The sequence below is a fragment of the Pungitius pungitius genome, chromosome 1 (genome assembly GCF_949316345.1).
Source record: "Pungitius pungitius chromosome 1, fPunPun2.1, whole genome shotgun sequence".
Taxonomy (NCBI): domain Eukaryota; kingdom Metazoa; phylum Chordata; class Actinopteri; order Perciformes; family Gasterosteidae; genus Pungitius; species Pungitius pungitius.
Window position 1 is genome coordinate 26,047,715 of NC_084900.1, and position 16,211 is coordinate 26,063,925.

Sequence of the window (16,211 nt, forward strand, 5' to 3'; positions counted from 1 at the left end):
ACTCAGATTTCAGGGACTGAATAATCTGACCTCTTTTGGCTCTTTTGTTTCAGATCTACTGGCCAGCTCCTGTCGACTGGAGGGAGGAGTGCAACTGGGCTGGCAAGGACATCTCTGTGAGTCTCTTCACGCCTCTTAAACTGTGTATGAGCGCATTAGATAACCTTTTAGGGGAAATGTTAAGCTTTATGTAGTCAGAAACAACCTGTATGAATCCTAACTTTTTGTGGACATACATTGCGCTGGAGATGAAGAACAAGGCTGAGGAGCTCCTAACTGGCACAACACAATGCTACCTTTTAATCCACTGGAGTCATGGGAGGGATCACAAGACAGAAACACCACGTTTAAACTGATAACATGTTATAATAGGTGCAACACTCCTCCTTTTGGTCCGACCCTGTGGTGCAATCACACCCTCCAAACCCTCTGTTTCAACCCTTTCTGACTGGCTTTATCTCATTTGTGTTTTCCAGTTGCATTTACACTCAGGCTTTTATTGTGTCTTTTGGCTTGATGAAAGAAACACATTTTTTAGATCCTTTTGTGTTGAGGGAACATAGGGAGCTGACACACTAAGTTAGCAAATGTATTTTAATATTGGACCGCAAAAAACAACCACTGTTTCAGGTTAACACAACATTGGTAAAACAATAATCCCAAATTGCTAAGGTAGAGCGACTATTTTTACTTAAACAATTAGATGAATCTAGTTAAAAACAGTTAGTTATATTCTAGTAAAACCTGATTACTCGGCCATGTACACTTATATGTTTGAGTTTTAAGCTTACAAGTTGAAGTTTTAACTTGAGAAACATACAATAGAGACAGGAAGTATTGCTGTAAAAGCAATGCAAAGAAACAAGAGCAAAAATTGGAAATAAACTTTAGAGTGAAATGGGCACTGGCTTCTAGAGGACTACAGTATTCCCCTCTAAGTCTAAACAGTTAAATATAGAAGCATCACAAAACACTAATAAAGTCCAAGCACAGTAATTAAGACATGATGAAGACAAAATGAGGTACTGGACAAATCTGTTAATTGACCCACTGCATGTAAACACGTGTTATGTGAGGCTGCAGTGTGGCTTTAATTAACTGTTATTTTACGAGGGAGGCACGGTCGAGACTAAGAGTGGTTTTTCAGGACAAAAAACATTAATCAAAATATTACAATAAACACAAAATATGCTATCAAGCTATCATTTAATAATTTATGACTTAATTCAAGCCAACATGAGGTAACAGCGTAACATTAAGATAAGTATGAAAGTGAGTGAGCATGGAGGGACTTGACTGACAGCATGAACGGTGGGATTTAACTCATGACCTAATGCTCCTAAGACTGTTACTTAAATCTTTTATTGGTGGCTTTTCTTTTGATTCTCTATTTTGAGCTACCCAAAACTAGTATTTAGTTACCAAGAATATGTCGGGTCAACACCAAATGTGACGATTGTGTGTCTAAATGGGCAGAGCGGGCTCGGCTTCACTGACCGACATACAGAGGCCACCAGGAGCCCGTAGACCACCCAGGACTGCATCACACACAATTAGCCAACGCATATAGTTTGTGCACTGCGTAGGTGTGTGCATGTGTGTGCAACGGTAACTTCCCATCAATGCTTCGGACACGCCACAAATCTGCCAAATCTGCCTTTATTGATGTATAAATACGGGTAAAATAAGTGATAAATATAGTTCTATATTTATATTATTTAAGTATTGGATGTGTGTGCGTCTGTCTATGTGTGTGTAGAACAAACCCTTCATCAGTGTGATTACACAGCTGTAGCAGACGCACAACGAGCTCCATTCATTCAAAGCCCCAGTGTCCAGTTTCACCTGACCAGGAGTCTGTCTGACGCTGCGTTCAGGTTTCTGTGTGTGTGTGTGTGTGTGTGTGTGAGAAAGAGACGGCAGGAGAGTGATGGAGAAAAATAATACAATTGCTCCAGAGGAAGAAGGGAAGTAGAGGTGGAGGGAGAATGAGATGAATGTAATTAAACACAATTAGGGGAAATTTTGAAGACAAAAGTTACACTGAAAGGAGCTGTCCCCTGGTCAGTTATTATTCTGGCCTTTCTGGCCTTTGTTATTTGTATCCTTCATTTAACACACTCCCTTTGACTTTTGGTACCTTTGTGAACACTTACCCACACACAGAGAGCTGACCTGACCTCACACCCTAATTACAGAGAAGTGTTTCTTTCCCCCCACTGGATCTGTTCTCTCCCACTTCCCCCTTCTCCTGCTCTCTTCCCATGCTCGCTCTCTATCTCATATGAGCTGTTTCTCATGTTGTTTACGACCCCCTTAGTCCTCCCATTGTCCCTTTGTACATGCTCAAGGGATCTTTCCTTCGTCATGGCCAGTTAGCCTGATATCAGCCGTGTGTTGGAGCAATCTTTTTTACACAAAACCTGAAACGTTAGTTGAAGCAGACATTTGATGTAAATTGGCCTTTATTCTGTTACTTTAAGAGCCGGAAAGGTTTGCTGTGGTCATATCCAGTACAGTATGTGTGTGTGTGTGTATTTTGTGATACATTCACTGTGATAAATTCAACTGCCACCTACCTCAGAAAATGTACCTACCTATAACTTTTCCATTCTAGTAGACACGTTTATGGGATTTCTCCACACTAAAAAAACTGACAACTAAGAACACTTCTGCGCACACACACACACCCCTATATTACAGAAAAGAAGCCAGGTAACATGCCTACAGACACACTAACACAAACACAGACACATGGACCTAAACACAGTAAGACAGTGACTGGAGAGCTGCAACCTTATTTAGGTCTAAAAATGTGTTTCATTGTGTTTAAGCTGTCACGTTAGCATCAATTAAGAGAAGATTACCTGTTAAAATCCATTGACAGAGGAGGACGTTGTGGAAAAGGAGGTTAATGTTGAGGTTGAGCGATGGCGTACACTTATAACATGAAACCGTCCGCCCCACAAAGATAACGGCATTGGTTGTTGAAAAGGCAACACTTTCACATTTTCTTTTCATGGCAGTATAGCTTTCCTTGCAAGAAGAAGAATTTGAATTAATGTCAATGTCTGCAATGTTTGACCCTGAATAACGAAGCTTGTGTCCTCTGATCTCCGCTGAAAACATTTTGGGAAAAGAAGAATCTACAGTCATGTCATGCTCACATTAACGTGCTGATTTGGTTTAGCATATATATAAGTTTACAATATTCACCCACTTTTTTTAGTGTGGAGGATTAACCAGATTTCCTGGTAAGTCCTACTAAAGCTCTGCAGACATTTCACTCAAAAGCCTCTATGAGAATCTGAATTGCCCATCCAGCCATTAGTGAGATATTTCTGTCGTGACTATCGCCGCCAAAAAACTGACCAACATTGTTATATACATTTGTCTTTTTGGGAGGAACGAAATATCCTATATTTAGTCCTTTAGGTAGTAGGACCTATTGTGTCCCTAAACAAGGGCGTTAACCCTCAACTACGAGGTGAAGCAGCTTAGTGGCCTCCTATGTGGAAATGTGAAGCCACTGATTATTAGACTTTTACTGAATATAATCACTGAGTAGTTCACCACTGGGAGGATAAGTCCCTTTGCACACTCAACAATTCAGTGTTTCCACCCAAATAAACGAGAAAAAAAAAGTATTTCCTGCCCCACCTTGATGTGTTACTTAGTGATATTATTACAGCTGAACAGATTGTTGGTCAGAGTGCAGAAATCATTCTTTGGCAGGACAAAAGTCCACGCGGCTTTGCATTGTCGTTTTCAGCAGAAAGCAATCACAAGCTTCCCTGGGATAACACACAGCGCTGTGTTCAGTGTCTAATGGCCGTTTAACCCGTGTGTTCAGTCAGAGGCTCTGAGCCATTAACTCTATCCACTCAACAGCGGCTCTTTTTCTATCAAATCCTTCAATATAATCGGGTAAAATATCTGGAGATGACTGCTTAGATGGGTCGAGAGAATATGAGGGCCAAATAAAAGGGAAGAAAATGAGGGACGTTGTTTTCAAATAAATATCTGGAGTCCTGGGTCACATTAGCCTGTAAATGTCTAAAAATACAACTAATTAGATTCTAATACATCAAAGGAACAAAAACGTAAGAACTTGGGGAACTTCCTTTTTTAACGGTTCTCACAATATTTAGAAGCTGTACTTTCCCTTTGACTGAATCAATCGGTGACGTAATGCTTGAATGAAAGCCCAGCTAATGGGAGAAAGACAGAGGTGGAGGCAGGGAGCAGATAGTGGCTGATATAATAAATAGGTAGATCGGGTTAATCATTTCTAGAACGGAATGGATGGAGGAAGAAAAGGTTAAAAGACATCCACCGAGGAACAATTCCACTTTATAAGACATGAGGGCGAGGACATAGAGCTCAGGCCGCAGTGAGGTCAGAGCCTGCATTTTGCTCACAGTTTCAACAAATGAGTCAGTGGTGGGTCAAAGGTTAGCCAGTGAACCCTTACACACCCACACAGACCCACCCACCCAACCACACACACACACACACTGAGGATACGTGATGGCTGGCATAATTCACCTCCCTTGTCCTCCTACTTCCTTTCTGATCTTTTCAAGGTCTTTCAAGCGTCTTCTTACCTTTTCTTTTCTTCCTTTTCGTCGCATCAAAGGAGTTACTTTGTCAAACTAGTGTTCCGCTGACTCCTTCACCTTCCTCTGCCCCCCCCCCCAACACAGACGAACACACACTGAGGGCTTGAAATACAATGAGAGTGAGATGGAGCAGGACAGGTCTTCTTCAGACACACACACACACACACACACACACACACACACACACGGAATCATGGCAAAAAAGCTTGATTGAAACGTGGAATCGAGGAAGCCGCCGAGGTGTGTTTGTTCATTCATTGCTCTGATATCCTTGTGTCAGCCTGAAGGGTAGAGGCAAGAGTCAAGAGTGTGTGCACGTCGTCCTTTCATGGGAAACAGAGGTCTCCTGTGTTTGTCAACAGCTTCATCGGCCTGTCGATTGGTTGGACGCCTTCACATGGTCACACATGGAAACATGTATGCAATCACACACACCAAGCACTCAGACTTTAACCCCTAGTGGTTTTCAAAGGCTGAAAAGCAGGCCTTTGTTCTAAACCACTGAGGTGAGTGTGTGTATTGTGCACGTTTAGGTGTGTGTGTGTTTCCAGGCCTAATGAGCCATAATTCCGCTTGCTGCCGCTTTCACAACCCAGGCCTGTCCGTCACCCTCAGGTGACATTTACAGAGACTGAACACATTCCCCATGAATGGAAGTTGATTAAAGAAGAGAGTTGAGATAACATCAGATGGAGAAATCGCAATAAAACATTATGCATTATAATATTTATTAACATTATTATCTAGCAAATGTATTTGGATTGAAAAAAAAATGAAGTGAGTCTGCAGACTTTGTAAGCAGTGCAACTGTTAATTGACAGATTCATGTATTCATGAACCTCTTCTCCAGTCGGTCCCGGGGGTTCAACATCGTCTGTAACTTGATCCACAGACCGATGTTACGATGGCCGGTCTGGAGAATAATGGAGAGCAGAGAAAGGGAGATGGGAGAGCCAGCATTTCACAGACACAAAAAAGGATGAATGCTGAAAGTTGAATACATGGAGGATTAAACAGGAAAAGATGAACAATATTTTCACCAAACTATGAAGAATTCATTAAATGCTAATGGTCACATCGTACATCAAACACATTTGAAATAATAACTGTACTAAGTTATTTGTATTTTACGTCATGAGGTGTGATTCATTGGCCTATATGAACTTTCCTACAATGGTTTGGCCATGTAGATATACATATCATATCCATACTAAGTGAGTTAACAAGTAACATTGTGTGGTTCTTTTTATACCTTTGACTGTTGTGTGTGTGTTCCATTGGAGCCTCGTATGTGTAGACGCACACAGACTGTAGGCATGTGTGTGTTCAGCCATAACACAAAGGCTGTCACAACAGTGTGTCGGAGGCGGAGCTGAGGACTCGACAGTGTTGTCACAGGCAGCGAGGGTGAGATGAGCTATGTGAGGAATGTTCATCACTAACCCTAAAAAAAAGAGAGCCAGAGTTTTGTTAGTTGTTCTAGTATTTAAGTCTCTTTTCTTTTGCGGTCATGGTTTCGCGTTTTAATGCGTTTAAATTGAGTTGCAAATAACTGTAAATCGCACTTTCTTGGTGTTTTTCAAGTCATTTCTAGTTTTAGTGAACTCATGTGACATTTTGACATTTCGACATATAGATTTATGTAAGAAGGTGCGCAGTATTTATCTAACATTATGGACCTCCTGCGTGTGTTTAAACCCCTGAGCAGCATAAACTAAAACTCTATCTATGTTTGTGTTGCAGTCCGACTGTGTGAACTATGTGAAGATTGTGCACCACTTTAACCGCACCCATCTCTACGCCTGTGGAACTGGGGCCTTCCACCCCACCTGTGCCTTCGTGGAGGTGGGACACAGGATGGAGGTGAGAAAAACACAAAGCTAAAGCCAACACACTAACTTTGGAACCGCAGTATTACTGATGTTATTCTTGATTATTTAATTACATAATACGATATATGTAGTCTATAGAAACAATTTCTCAAACAACATTGTGCTCCTGCCATCCGTCCCTTTGAGTGATAACTCAACCCCAAAACTACATGTAAGGACCTCAAAACACAAAATGCATGTTTAAAAAGATATTATGCTGACAGCCAACTTTTAGCTTTTAGAGTTTTAGCTTGGAAAGCTAAGCATAGCAAACTTTACTCAAACATGCGGCAATCTACACCGGCACTAAAGAAAAGGTGAACAATGGCTGCCGACAAATCTTTTAAGCCTTGCTCAAGTTCCTGATATTTCAACCCCAAAATGATTGTAGCAAACAAAATGTAGCTGTAATATGACTTTAAAACATTCCTCCATGTCCTCTCGCTCCGTCAGGACCATGTGTTCAGGATTGACCCCTCCAAGGTCGAGGATGGCAAAGGGAAGAGTCCGTATGATCCTCGGCACAACGCTGCATCTGTTCTCGTTGGTAACTAATGCACCTTACAATGCACTTCAATAGGAGCTGGCTACCCAGAAAATGCTTTTATTTAAAACTGGTTTGAAATAAACAGTTTAAATCCTTTCCGAACATTTTCCTGCTGTATTTTGAGTCGATTGTGATGGATGATTCCTTCTGTCTCCTAGGTGACGAGCTATATGCAGGCGTGGCCACAGACTTAATGGGACGGGACTTTACCATCTTCAGAAGCCTGGGGAAACGTCCCTCCATCCGCACAGAGCAGCACGACTCCCGCTGGCTCAATGGTCTGTGTGTGTTTTAATGATGAAGAAATCACTTCCTTTTTCAGTTTAGTTCATTTCATGTCATAACAACTTGATGGAGAAACTCACACTGTTTATCTCTGTTTTTGCTCGAACCAGAACCAAAGTTTGTTGGTTCCTTTTGGGTCCCAGAAAGTGAAAACCTGGACGATGACAAGGTTTTTTTCTTCTTCCGCGAGACGGCGGTCGAGGCCCAGGGGCTGGGAAAGTCCACCTACTCCCGCATTGGACAACTCTGCAGGGTGAGAGATAATATTCTATTTAAAGCCGGTGCGATGACAAATGATTACAGTTATTCTGTTAAAATGACTTTTCAATTCTTTTGTCTCGAATAAGAACGACATGGGCGGTCAGCGAAGTCTGGTGAACAAGTGGACGACATTCCTCAAGACCCGTCTGATCTGCTCGGTGCCAGGAGCCGACGGCAGCGACACGTACTTTGATGAGCTGCGTGAGTTCACTTTTCTACTTGATCCACGTGTCTATGACTACAGCGTTATTACATGTCACATGTTGTTAAACATAGCATGTGATGTCATAGCGATTGGCCCTACACAGTAAAGTGAATGTCCTCATATGTGCATTTTTGGGGCAGAACGAACTCACATCGACTCCAGTGACAAGGGCTTGAATGTGTGTAGGTTGCTCGTTAGAAGGAGCTAAACAAATAGCATTCTGTTCAGTTGACCGGTGCAAACTCTGTGGGTGTAAAGAAAGATAAATTCAAAGAAAAGCTTTCTGAACTCAGAGGAAGCATTGAGACATTCTTGCCCACATTTCTGATGACTTAAAGAAATTTAAGAGTTGTTGGAAATAGATTCTGGCCTGGTCCAAGGGGAAAGTATCAGTATAAAGAGGGTGGTGAATCTATCACATTTTTGAGTCTTGTGGCTTAGAAGAGAAAGTTTTTTATAGTGGAGAATTTCAATTTCAATGTACATAAGGAATGCCAATGGGATGAGATAAAAACATCTGACAAAGACAAACACAGATCCTCCATTCATGTTGTCTGCACACCAGCACGTTTTTGATTCACCTTTCTAAACAGTCCTTTGGGCCATAACATGACATGTTGTGATGCAGTGAAAGGTGAACCAAGTGGAAGAATCCGTCATGACCCATTAGACAAGGTCTGAGTCCATCTCATTGCCTCCTGTGAACAATGAGTCTCTTACTGAGGCCATATTTAGCAAACTAGTTCAAATCAAAAAGAGCAGTAGACTTTTCTTCTACTGCAGCATTGCATGACACATGCGCCAGCATCTTGATGAAAAATGAAAATAATCCACTGCCCGAGGCTGTGGGGAATTTGGTTCCATGTTATGACAGATATTTGCGAAATACCTGTTTAAAGTAAATATTGCCATAGGGCTTTGCTTATCTTTCTCTTAACCTTCGACCTCTGGACTACCACCACCTGACCTGTGTGCGTTTGTGTCTGTGTGTGTGTGTGTGTCCTCAGGCGACGTCTTCTTGCTGCAGACGAGGGACAGAAAGAACCCTCTTGTCTACACAGTCTTCTCTACTTCTAGGTCAGAATCTATTCACATTGCGTGTGTTTGTGCAAAAGAGGGAAAAAAGAGAGGAAGTCAAGTGTGTGTGTGTGTGTGTGTGTTCATGACTTGTGGGGACATTAGTCTGATTACACATTCACAGTGTCGTGACAAAATCTACATCATTAAATCTTATGGTGAAGACTTGGTTTAATGTTAGAGTAAGGCAAGATTTCTCCTTAAAACTTAATGTCAAGTTAAGGTTTAGGATTAGGCTGGTAGTGATTACGTTTGGGTTTGGGTAATTCTCAGGTTAATGAATGTAAGTCAATGTAATGTTCCCAAAAGTCACGTGTGTACGTGTGCAATGAATGTTTCTAACCCAGCTCCCCCTGTTCCTCAGTAGCAGTGTATTTAAAGGCTCGGCTGTGTGTGTCTACTCCATGAATGACATCCGGAGGGCCTTCCTGGGGCCCTTTGCTCATAAAGAGGGGCCCAACTACCAGTGGGTCCCCTTCCAGGGAAAAGTCCCCTATCCACGACCAGGAATGGTATGTCGATTTGACCTCCTGGTTTCTGATATTTCCGTTATTTTCATTTCGTTTCATTTTAATACATTAAACTCATGTAATATCCTTGTCTTAACAGCACTCATTTTACAGTATTAGACCTAAATTAATCCAAAAGCTCTTCCCAGCCTTCTCAATCAATGTGTTCTTATTAGGGCTCTTACATTCTTCCAGCACTGCCAGCATAGCGTCAGAAGAATTTGTTATGCAAAGCTTCAGCCTCAGCAGAACAATCGCCATTGTGTGACCGCAGAATAGTAATTGCACTTGACCTACAGTAAACCAGCTATCACGCCATCATCGACTCACCGGGTTGTACAATTAGCAGAAATTATCAGATTAAAAGAAACAGGCCGAGCTTTGACGAAATTAATCAAAACTGCATAGAAAGTAGATTCAGAGTGCATGAAGCAGATGATGGGTTTTTACACTTTATGTACGAGCGTTGCACACAATGAAAAAGTAAGAAAACTGCATGATACCACAGGTTGGTATGCTTAGAGAGGGACCTGAGGAGGAGATAATATCTCACACCTTTGAGACCTGTTCCACCATAACACCTCTTTGTGGCCTGATAAGAAATGTGAGTGAAAAGTCTTTTTTTTCCCACAGTGTCCCAGCAAAACCTTTGGCAGTTTTGAGTCCACAAAGGGTTTCCCAGACGATGTGATCCAGTTTGCACGTCACCACCCTCTGATGTACAACCCGGTCTACCCAATGAGCAGACGGCCCGTCTTTGTCAGAACTAACGTGGATTACAGCTTCACGCAGATCGCCGTGGACAGAGTCAACGCGGCCGATGGACAATATGACGTCATGTTTATTGGCACAGGTGAATAACGTGTTGCAGTCTTTACTTTAGCTTTAAACCTGAAAATAAAGACATGTGGTTGTGGTTTGACATGAATAATGTATTTCAGACAAAGGGACAGTACTAAAGGTGATCAATGTCCCCAAGGAGAGCTGGAACAACATGGAGGAACTCCTTCTGGAAGAGCTCGAAGTCTTCAAAGTGAGAAAACTATGATGGAAGCTAATTGGTTGTAAAAATCAAGCAAAAACTCTGGCTGCATATTGAGAGCATCTTAAAATACCTATTTTTTAATAATGCAAGTGTATTCTTTTTGTGCGTCGCATAGTAGTTAATTTGCTCTGTCTTGTGTGTTCTAAAGGACGTCTCATCTATTATCGACATGCAGATCTCCTCCAAACGGGTAGGTTTGTTTTAACCTCAACATCATTGATGTTAATTGGATCTAAGGTCTTCAGGCCCAGGCAGCCCCTGGACACAGGGGCGATGGGATGAGCCTTTAGCTGTTAGTAAGGGGAAGCTGATTGTAGAGGACACAGAGGCAAGAAGAAGCTTCTAAGAGCCGTCCTGAAGGAAATGCGGGGCGTGGATGAGTTGAGAAAGTGTGGAAAATTCAGTTAGAGGGAAGTACTGGGCAACAAGTCTGGCAAATAAAGTAGACAAGGTCCTGTTGACATTCAGGTACAGCTTCCCAGAGTCTAGTAACAGTTTCTCAGTGTGCTCCTGTCCTTTGCTTTGGTGACAGTGAAAGCAATAAATACAGGTTAGTTAACTATTGCATTTCTTGCTATGGTGAATTTGCAGCATAACCATATCACAAACAACAATGATGCAAGACCTGGAGGCAAGCGTTCATTCTGGAGTTCAAATCAGTGTGTGCTCCTGAATCCTCAAACTGGTCCCTCCCCTCTGTGTCCTCACAGCAACAGCTGTATTTGGGCTCAGACACGGGCATCGCCCAGGTTCCCCTTCACCGCTGCAGCGTGTACGGGAAGGCCTGCGCCGAGTGCTGCCTGGCCAGAGACCCCTACTGCGCCTGGGACGGAACATCCTGCACTCGCTACCTGCCAAACACCAAGAGGTCCGTGACACCAACGTTATTCGTTGTTTCAACCAGGAAAAGAAAAAACATCATTTCATGAGTGTGAATTCCTAATGTTGAAGTCATTTTTTTTCAATGGACTCCATTTACAGACGTTTCCGTCGCCAGGACGTAAGAAACGGAGACCCCAACACCTTGTGCTCTGGAGGTATTTATCAAAGACTCTTGTTATTTGTTTCGTTGTTTAATCCAATGCAAACACAAAACCCCACCAGCTGTTAGCAGTATTTTTTAGATGACTGAGGGTATTCAAAATGAAAGCTTTACCCTGATCCTGCTCTGACTCAGAGACACTTGAGGCTTTATTATAGATTATTATTATAACACCTCTATTGAACTAAGAACTTCTGTGGTGTACATATATACATATACGTTTTTACACTATAACTATTTCTTAAATGTAGTCTTTAGAGATTAGATATATATTTTGAAATATATTAGACTTCACTTAAGCTTAAGCTGCCTTCTTTCCCGGGTCTGACCTGCTCTGGGCTTTACTTCCCTGTTCAGCTCCTCTATCTGCCCTGTCCTGCCCTCTCCTGGCTTTTTAATTCTTGAAGGTCCTGGATTGTTAAAAGTGAGCAGATGCCCTTGGTTACAATAGATCTCCTCATGCCCTTGTCTCTGCTGCCCCCTGCAGACCACCATAAGCACCGCGTTGCAGAGAGGAAGCTGTACGGAGTTGAGGGAAGCAGCACTTTCTTGGAGTGTATCCCAAAATCCCTTCAGGCCAGTGTCACCTGGACGTTTCAGAAACATCTCCAGAACCCACGTGAACAGGTGAGAGGGATGGCGGAGGGGTTACAACTAAGATTTCTGATGGCTTTGACTAGACACTAAAAAGGTTTTACCTGACTGTATATATTTCACAATATGTAAACATGTATTGTGAGTCATCTTTATGTTTAACATTGTTTTGTCCTCCATTACATTGTTGTCATTCAGTTCTATTCTGCTCTTGCAGTTAATGTGGGATTTAAAAGGATGCCTTTAAATGGCATATTCAGCTCCAACATATTGCTGAAGTGGTTTCTGGTTCTCCAGGTGCGTGTGGATGACCGCATTCTCCAGACAGACAGAGGCCTTCTCATTCGACGTGTGCTGAAGCGAGATGTGGGCGTCTACCAGTGCCATGCCATGGAACACGGCTTCACCCAAACATTGCTAGGCATCACCTTGGAAATTGTACCTTCAACTTCCTCCTCAGTCTCCAATCTACCCTCCGAGGCCCCTGTCCGATTGGACCCCCGCAGTGGAGCTGGGCCCCCAACGACCAATCAAAAGCTCTGGTATCGGGACTTCATGCAGCTGGTGGACCACCCTAACCTGAGCACTGTTGACCAGATTTGTGAGCAGGTTTGGGCACGAAAGAATGCCGGCAGTGAGCAAGGAGATAAGGCCTTCGCTGCTCCGGGGAAGGAGGCCCCTCTCCTGGGCCCCGCTGCCCGCCCAGTTAACAAGAAGTGGAAGCTTTTCCAGGAGAAACGAAAGGGGAGGAACCGCCGGACCCACGACGGGAAGCCGAATCCTCGGGCGCCTCGCAGCGCAGGGGAGTAACACCGCCAAGAAAGACACGGAGGGGGAAAAGAATGACTAATACAAGAAAGGAAAGAGGAGAGACTGAGAGACCAAGAACTCCTGGAGGCGTTCACACATACAGACACAACCACATACAGAAGAGCACACACACACACTCTGTACCTCCTCTATTGTGTATAGATATCCATGGATGCCCCCACTAAACGGTACCCGAATCTCTGGTCCTCGTCCCACTGGCCAGCTCCTGCATGTGTTGCCTTACAGCCCAAATTCATTCTGCACGATCCCTTTACACTGTTCCACTAGCTTAGTCAAGGTTACATGCAGGTACATGGGAGTGAACCCACCTGTATCTGCGGGAAATAGACCTTTACTCACCTGTCTTCCCTGCTGCCGCTGACTATATATGGAGAGTCCCCAATCTGTTATATGTGGGTAGTAACTCATAGTATGAACATCTAAGCTTCGGACTGCACCGCTCTGAAAAAAAGAAAACAGCCCCCAAAGAGTGGGATAAACTCTGCTCACCACTTTCCTCGCCTAAGGATTTCACAACGACGTAGACAATGGGGGGTGTTAGTGCTGCACATATTTGAGAGGGAATGGAGAACCTGGAATATACTGGAACGGATCAGCATGTTGCAAAACTGGTTATATTATATCGTTTTTTTATGGTTTCCTTGGGCACATTGAGGTATGTTGCAGCAAAATAAATCACACAATACAATGCAATTATGGTTAGAGAGCGGTCGATTCTGGCAAGATATAATTATATTGCTTTACTGGTCTAAAAGATATTCCAGGTGGTGAGGGAAAGATGAGATGTTTACACTAAACAGAAAAGGCAGAAGCACAAATGATGAAATCTGTAGAAGCAAATAAAGCCCAAACACACCTGGATTCTAGACACCTTGAAACATATTTCACAGCTTTGATATGATCTGAACTCTCTAAAATGAGCTATTTATTGTTTCTGTTTCTGGCTGTGTTTAATGTTTTGTGCATTAACATGAAAGATAAATCCCAAACATGGTGGTTTTGGTGGGGAAGGTTGATATGATGGGAGGTAGAGGGAAGCTGACTAATAAGACAACCCATGTTTCTGGGCTACAGGACAATATATATACAGTATATATATATATAAAATATTAGCATGATATTTAAGTTAAACTATGATTTTCTTTTGTATTCTAAGCGGTAATTCAACTCCTCGCTCTTTTACACTGTTCTTGCATATGTTGTTTGTGATGAATAGCTATATTCAAAATGATATGAGACGAGCCTCCTGATAACTCCTCATTCAACATGGTAAAATGTACCGAAAGCTGTTCTCTGCTACCCATAATGCATTTCAATCTCCCTCAACAACCAAACTTTCATCTGACTTGGTACACTGCCCTTCTCAGTGTAGTGCAACAGTCCCTAATAACATGGCCTTTTGCTGATTAATGATGTCATCTTTTCCCTATGGACAGTTAGTATGACACAGTCTTCCTTTTCTCCGTCTAGAGTCCATTCTCTCTGTGTATTATCTGTAAAGAAAGCTTTTTGTTGCTTGTCTGTGTTTAAATGTAGTATGTGCCTGCCTCCTCCTGTGTACAGGCTCGGATGAGGAGCCCACCTTTAGTACCGTACTTTATAATATCATAGTCTGAAAGAAAACAACTGGCCATGTTAGACACAACATGAATTTGTGTTTTTTTGCATTTATAACTCAAGGTAATCTCTATGATGAATTCATGGTAGTTTCGTGGTACGGTTTTCAGCATAATGCAATTGGTGAAACTTAGCTGAGTCCCTGACAACAGCGGCATCACAAGCTAGGTCTGCGAGTTACTTCTAGATGTATGCATTTATTGTCATTGTTATTTATGTACCTTCTTTATAGAGATCTAATTAACTCTTTAAACTGAACTGAACTGACCTAACTGGCTCCTGCAAAAAGGACACTCTGCACTTTGACACCACATCCAGAATTGAAAACAAAACGTTTGAACATGAAGATGCTGCTTTACTGCATTTAATCCGTAGAATGAATTTGGGATATAGGCTAAAATTAGATTATTAGTTGCGTACTGCTTTTGTTTAATGACACGTTATTTACAACGGTTGTGATGTCAAATTAGTTTGAGTGTCTTTTTTAAGCCAGCAGTTTTGTGCTCTTTTGAAATTGCATGACCAATTCTGGTGGCTAACGCGTTTGACAATGGTGCGGTGGCAAGAAAGAGTGGGAGAAAGAAAGCACAATGTTAAATATTATTATCATTCCTTTGTATTTATGTGCAAAGCTAAGCTGATGTGTTGTGGTGGATTTTTATTTTTTATTACACATTTATTGTTCGTGTCCTCTGAAAATGACTAGTCCTCAAAAAACAATTGGACACTGCAGCCAATGGTAAAAAAAAAAAGAAGAAAAATGCTTTGTTGTTCACATAGTCCTCCATTCAACACTCCTGTTGTAACCCATGTCATGTGACGCAGCCCTGCAAGACAGCTCACAAGAAGAGGCTTACGTGTGCACGTGTGTGTAAGAGAAAGAGAGAAATGTGTGCTTGTGTTTCTATGTGTGTGAGTTTTGGGGAAAGCCGATCTCTGTATATAATGGCAAAGGGAACAGTAGTGTGTGTGTATCTGTGTAGAGAAGTCTAAAGTTGAAAGTTCAAAGGTCGAAGGCCAAAGTTAGCGTGGTGCACTGTAATACTCCCAGAGGTCTTTGTGAAATGTCATGTCAGATTGTTTTCGAATTAACACAATAAAATGATGCAGTTACTTTAAAATCCAATCGCTGATCTCTTTTGTAAGACAGTGTGGGAAAAGTGATGACACAATGTCTGCATGTTCACAATTCACTGCTTATTGTTGTACGCCAATTTTACTGGCTACCTTTGCCATTAATGTGTTCTTGTGCTCTTGTCCTCAGTGAGGACATTTCAACAAAAAGTAGTTGGAGCATTATTTAAGTATTATTTCTTTAAATAATTCAAGTTACATTTATTTTATTGTATCAAAATAAAAACCTTAAAATAAAGGCTGATTTCGATATCCGATTAGAGATTAGAGAGCGATTAGAGAGAGAAAACAAGGGATGAGATCATTTTTAGTACTTTAAATTCCCACTGTGACCCAAATATGGTTTCAACTGCACTTGGTGTATGAATAAACTATTGCTCCACTGCTTGCTGGATGGTTCCGGTTAAGTGTTAAAGGTGTATCCTTTTGATTGCATCCCTGTCATGTACAACAAACAAGCCGGAGGATTCATGTAAAGCACTTTCAATGAACCATTAAAAAACAAACTTGACCTTATTCTTAGAGCAGTTGCTATCACGCTCATGTCTGGTCTTAACAATTAATAATAAAT

At 42.0% G+C, this 16,211-nt stretch overlaps 1 protein-coding gene across 3 annotated transcripts in view; it reads left to right on the forward strand.

Moving 5' to 3' along the window:
- Nucleotides 1-15,632, forward strand: part of sema3b (sema domain, immunoglobulin domain (Ig), short basic domain, secreted, (semaphorin) 3B) — a 52,374-nt gene extending 36,742 nt beyond the window's left edge. For all 3 annotated transcript variants that reach the window (XM_062563720.1, XM_037478498.2, XM_037478497.2), the window contains 15 exons: nucleotides 54-116; nucleotides 6,366-6,485; nucleotides 6,947-7,040; nucleotides 7,199-7,318; nucleotides 7,436-7,578; nucleotides 7,673-7,787; nucleotides 8,799-8,868; nucleotides 9,236-9,380; nucleotides 10,011-10,230; nucleotides 10,319-10,410; nucleotides 10,571-10,612; nucleotides 11,133-11,290; nucleotides 11,404-11,459; nucleotides 11,952-12,091; nucleotides 12,356-15,632. In XM_062563720.1, the coding sequence (XP_062419704.1) occupies nucleotides 54-116; nucleotides 6,366-6,485; nucleotides 6,947-7,040; nucleotides 7,199-7,318; nucleotides 7,436-7,578; nucleotides 7,673-7,787; nucleotides 8,799-8,868; nucleotides 9,236-9,380; nucleotides 10,011-10,230; nucleotides 10,319-10,410; nucleotides 10,571-10,612; nucleotides 11,133-11,290; nucleotides 11,404-11,459; nucleotides 11,952-12,091; nucleotides 12,356-12,868 (2,091 nt within the window). In that variant the 3' untranslated portion in view covers nucleotides 12,869-15,632. The remainder of the gene's footprint in view (nucleotides 1-53; nucleotides 117-6,365; nucleotides 6,486-6,946; nucleotides 7,041-7,198; nucleotides 7,319-7,435; nucleotides 7,579-7,672; nucleotides 7,788-8,798; nucleotides 8,869-9,235; nucleotides 9,381-10,010; nucleotides 10,231-10,318; nucleotides 10,411-10,570; nucleotides 10,613-11,132; nucleotides 11,291-11,403; nucleotides 11,460-11,951; nucleotides 12,092-12,355) is intronic.
- The last annotated feature ends 579 nt before the right edge of the window (nucleotides 15,633-16,211 follow it).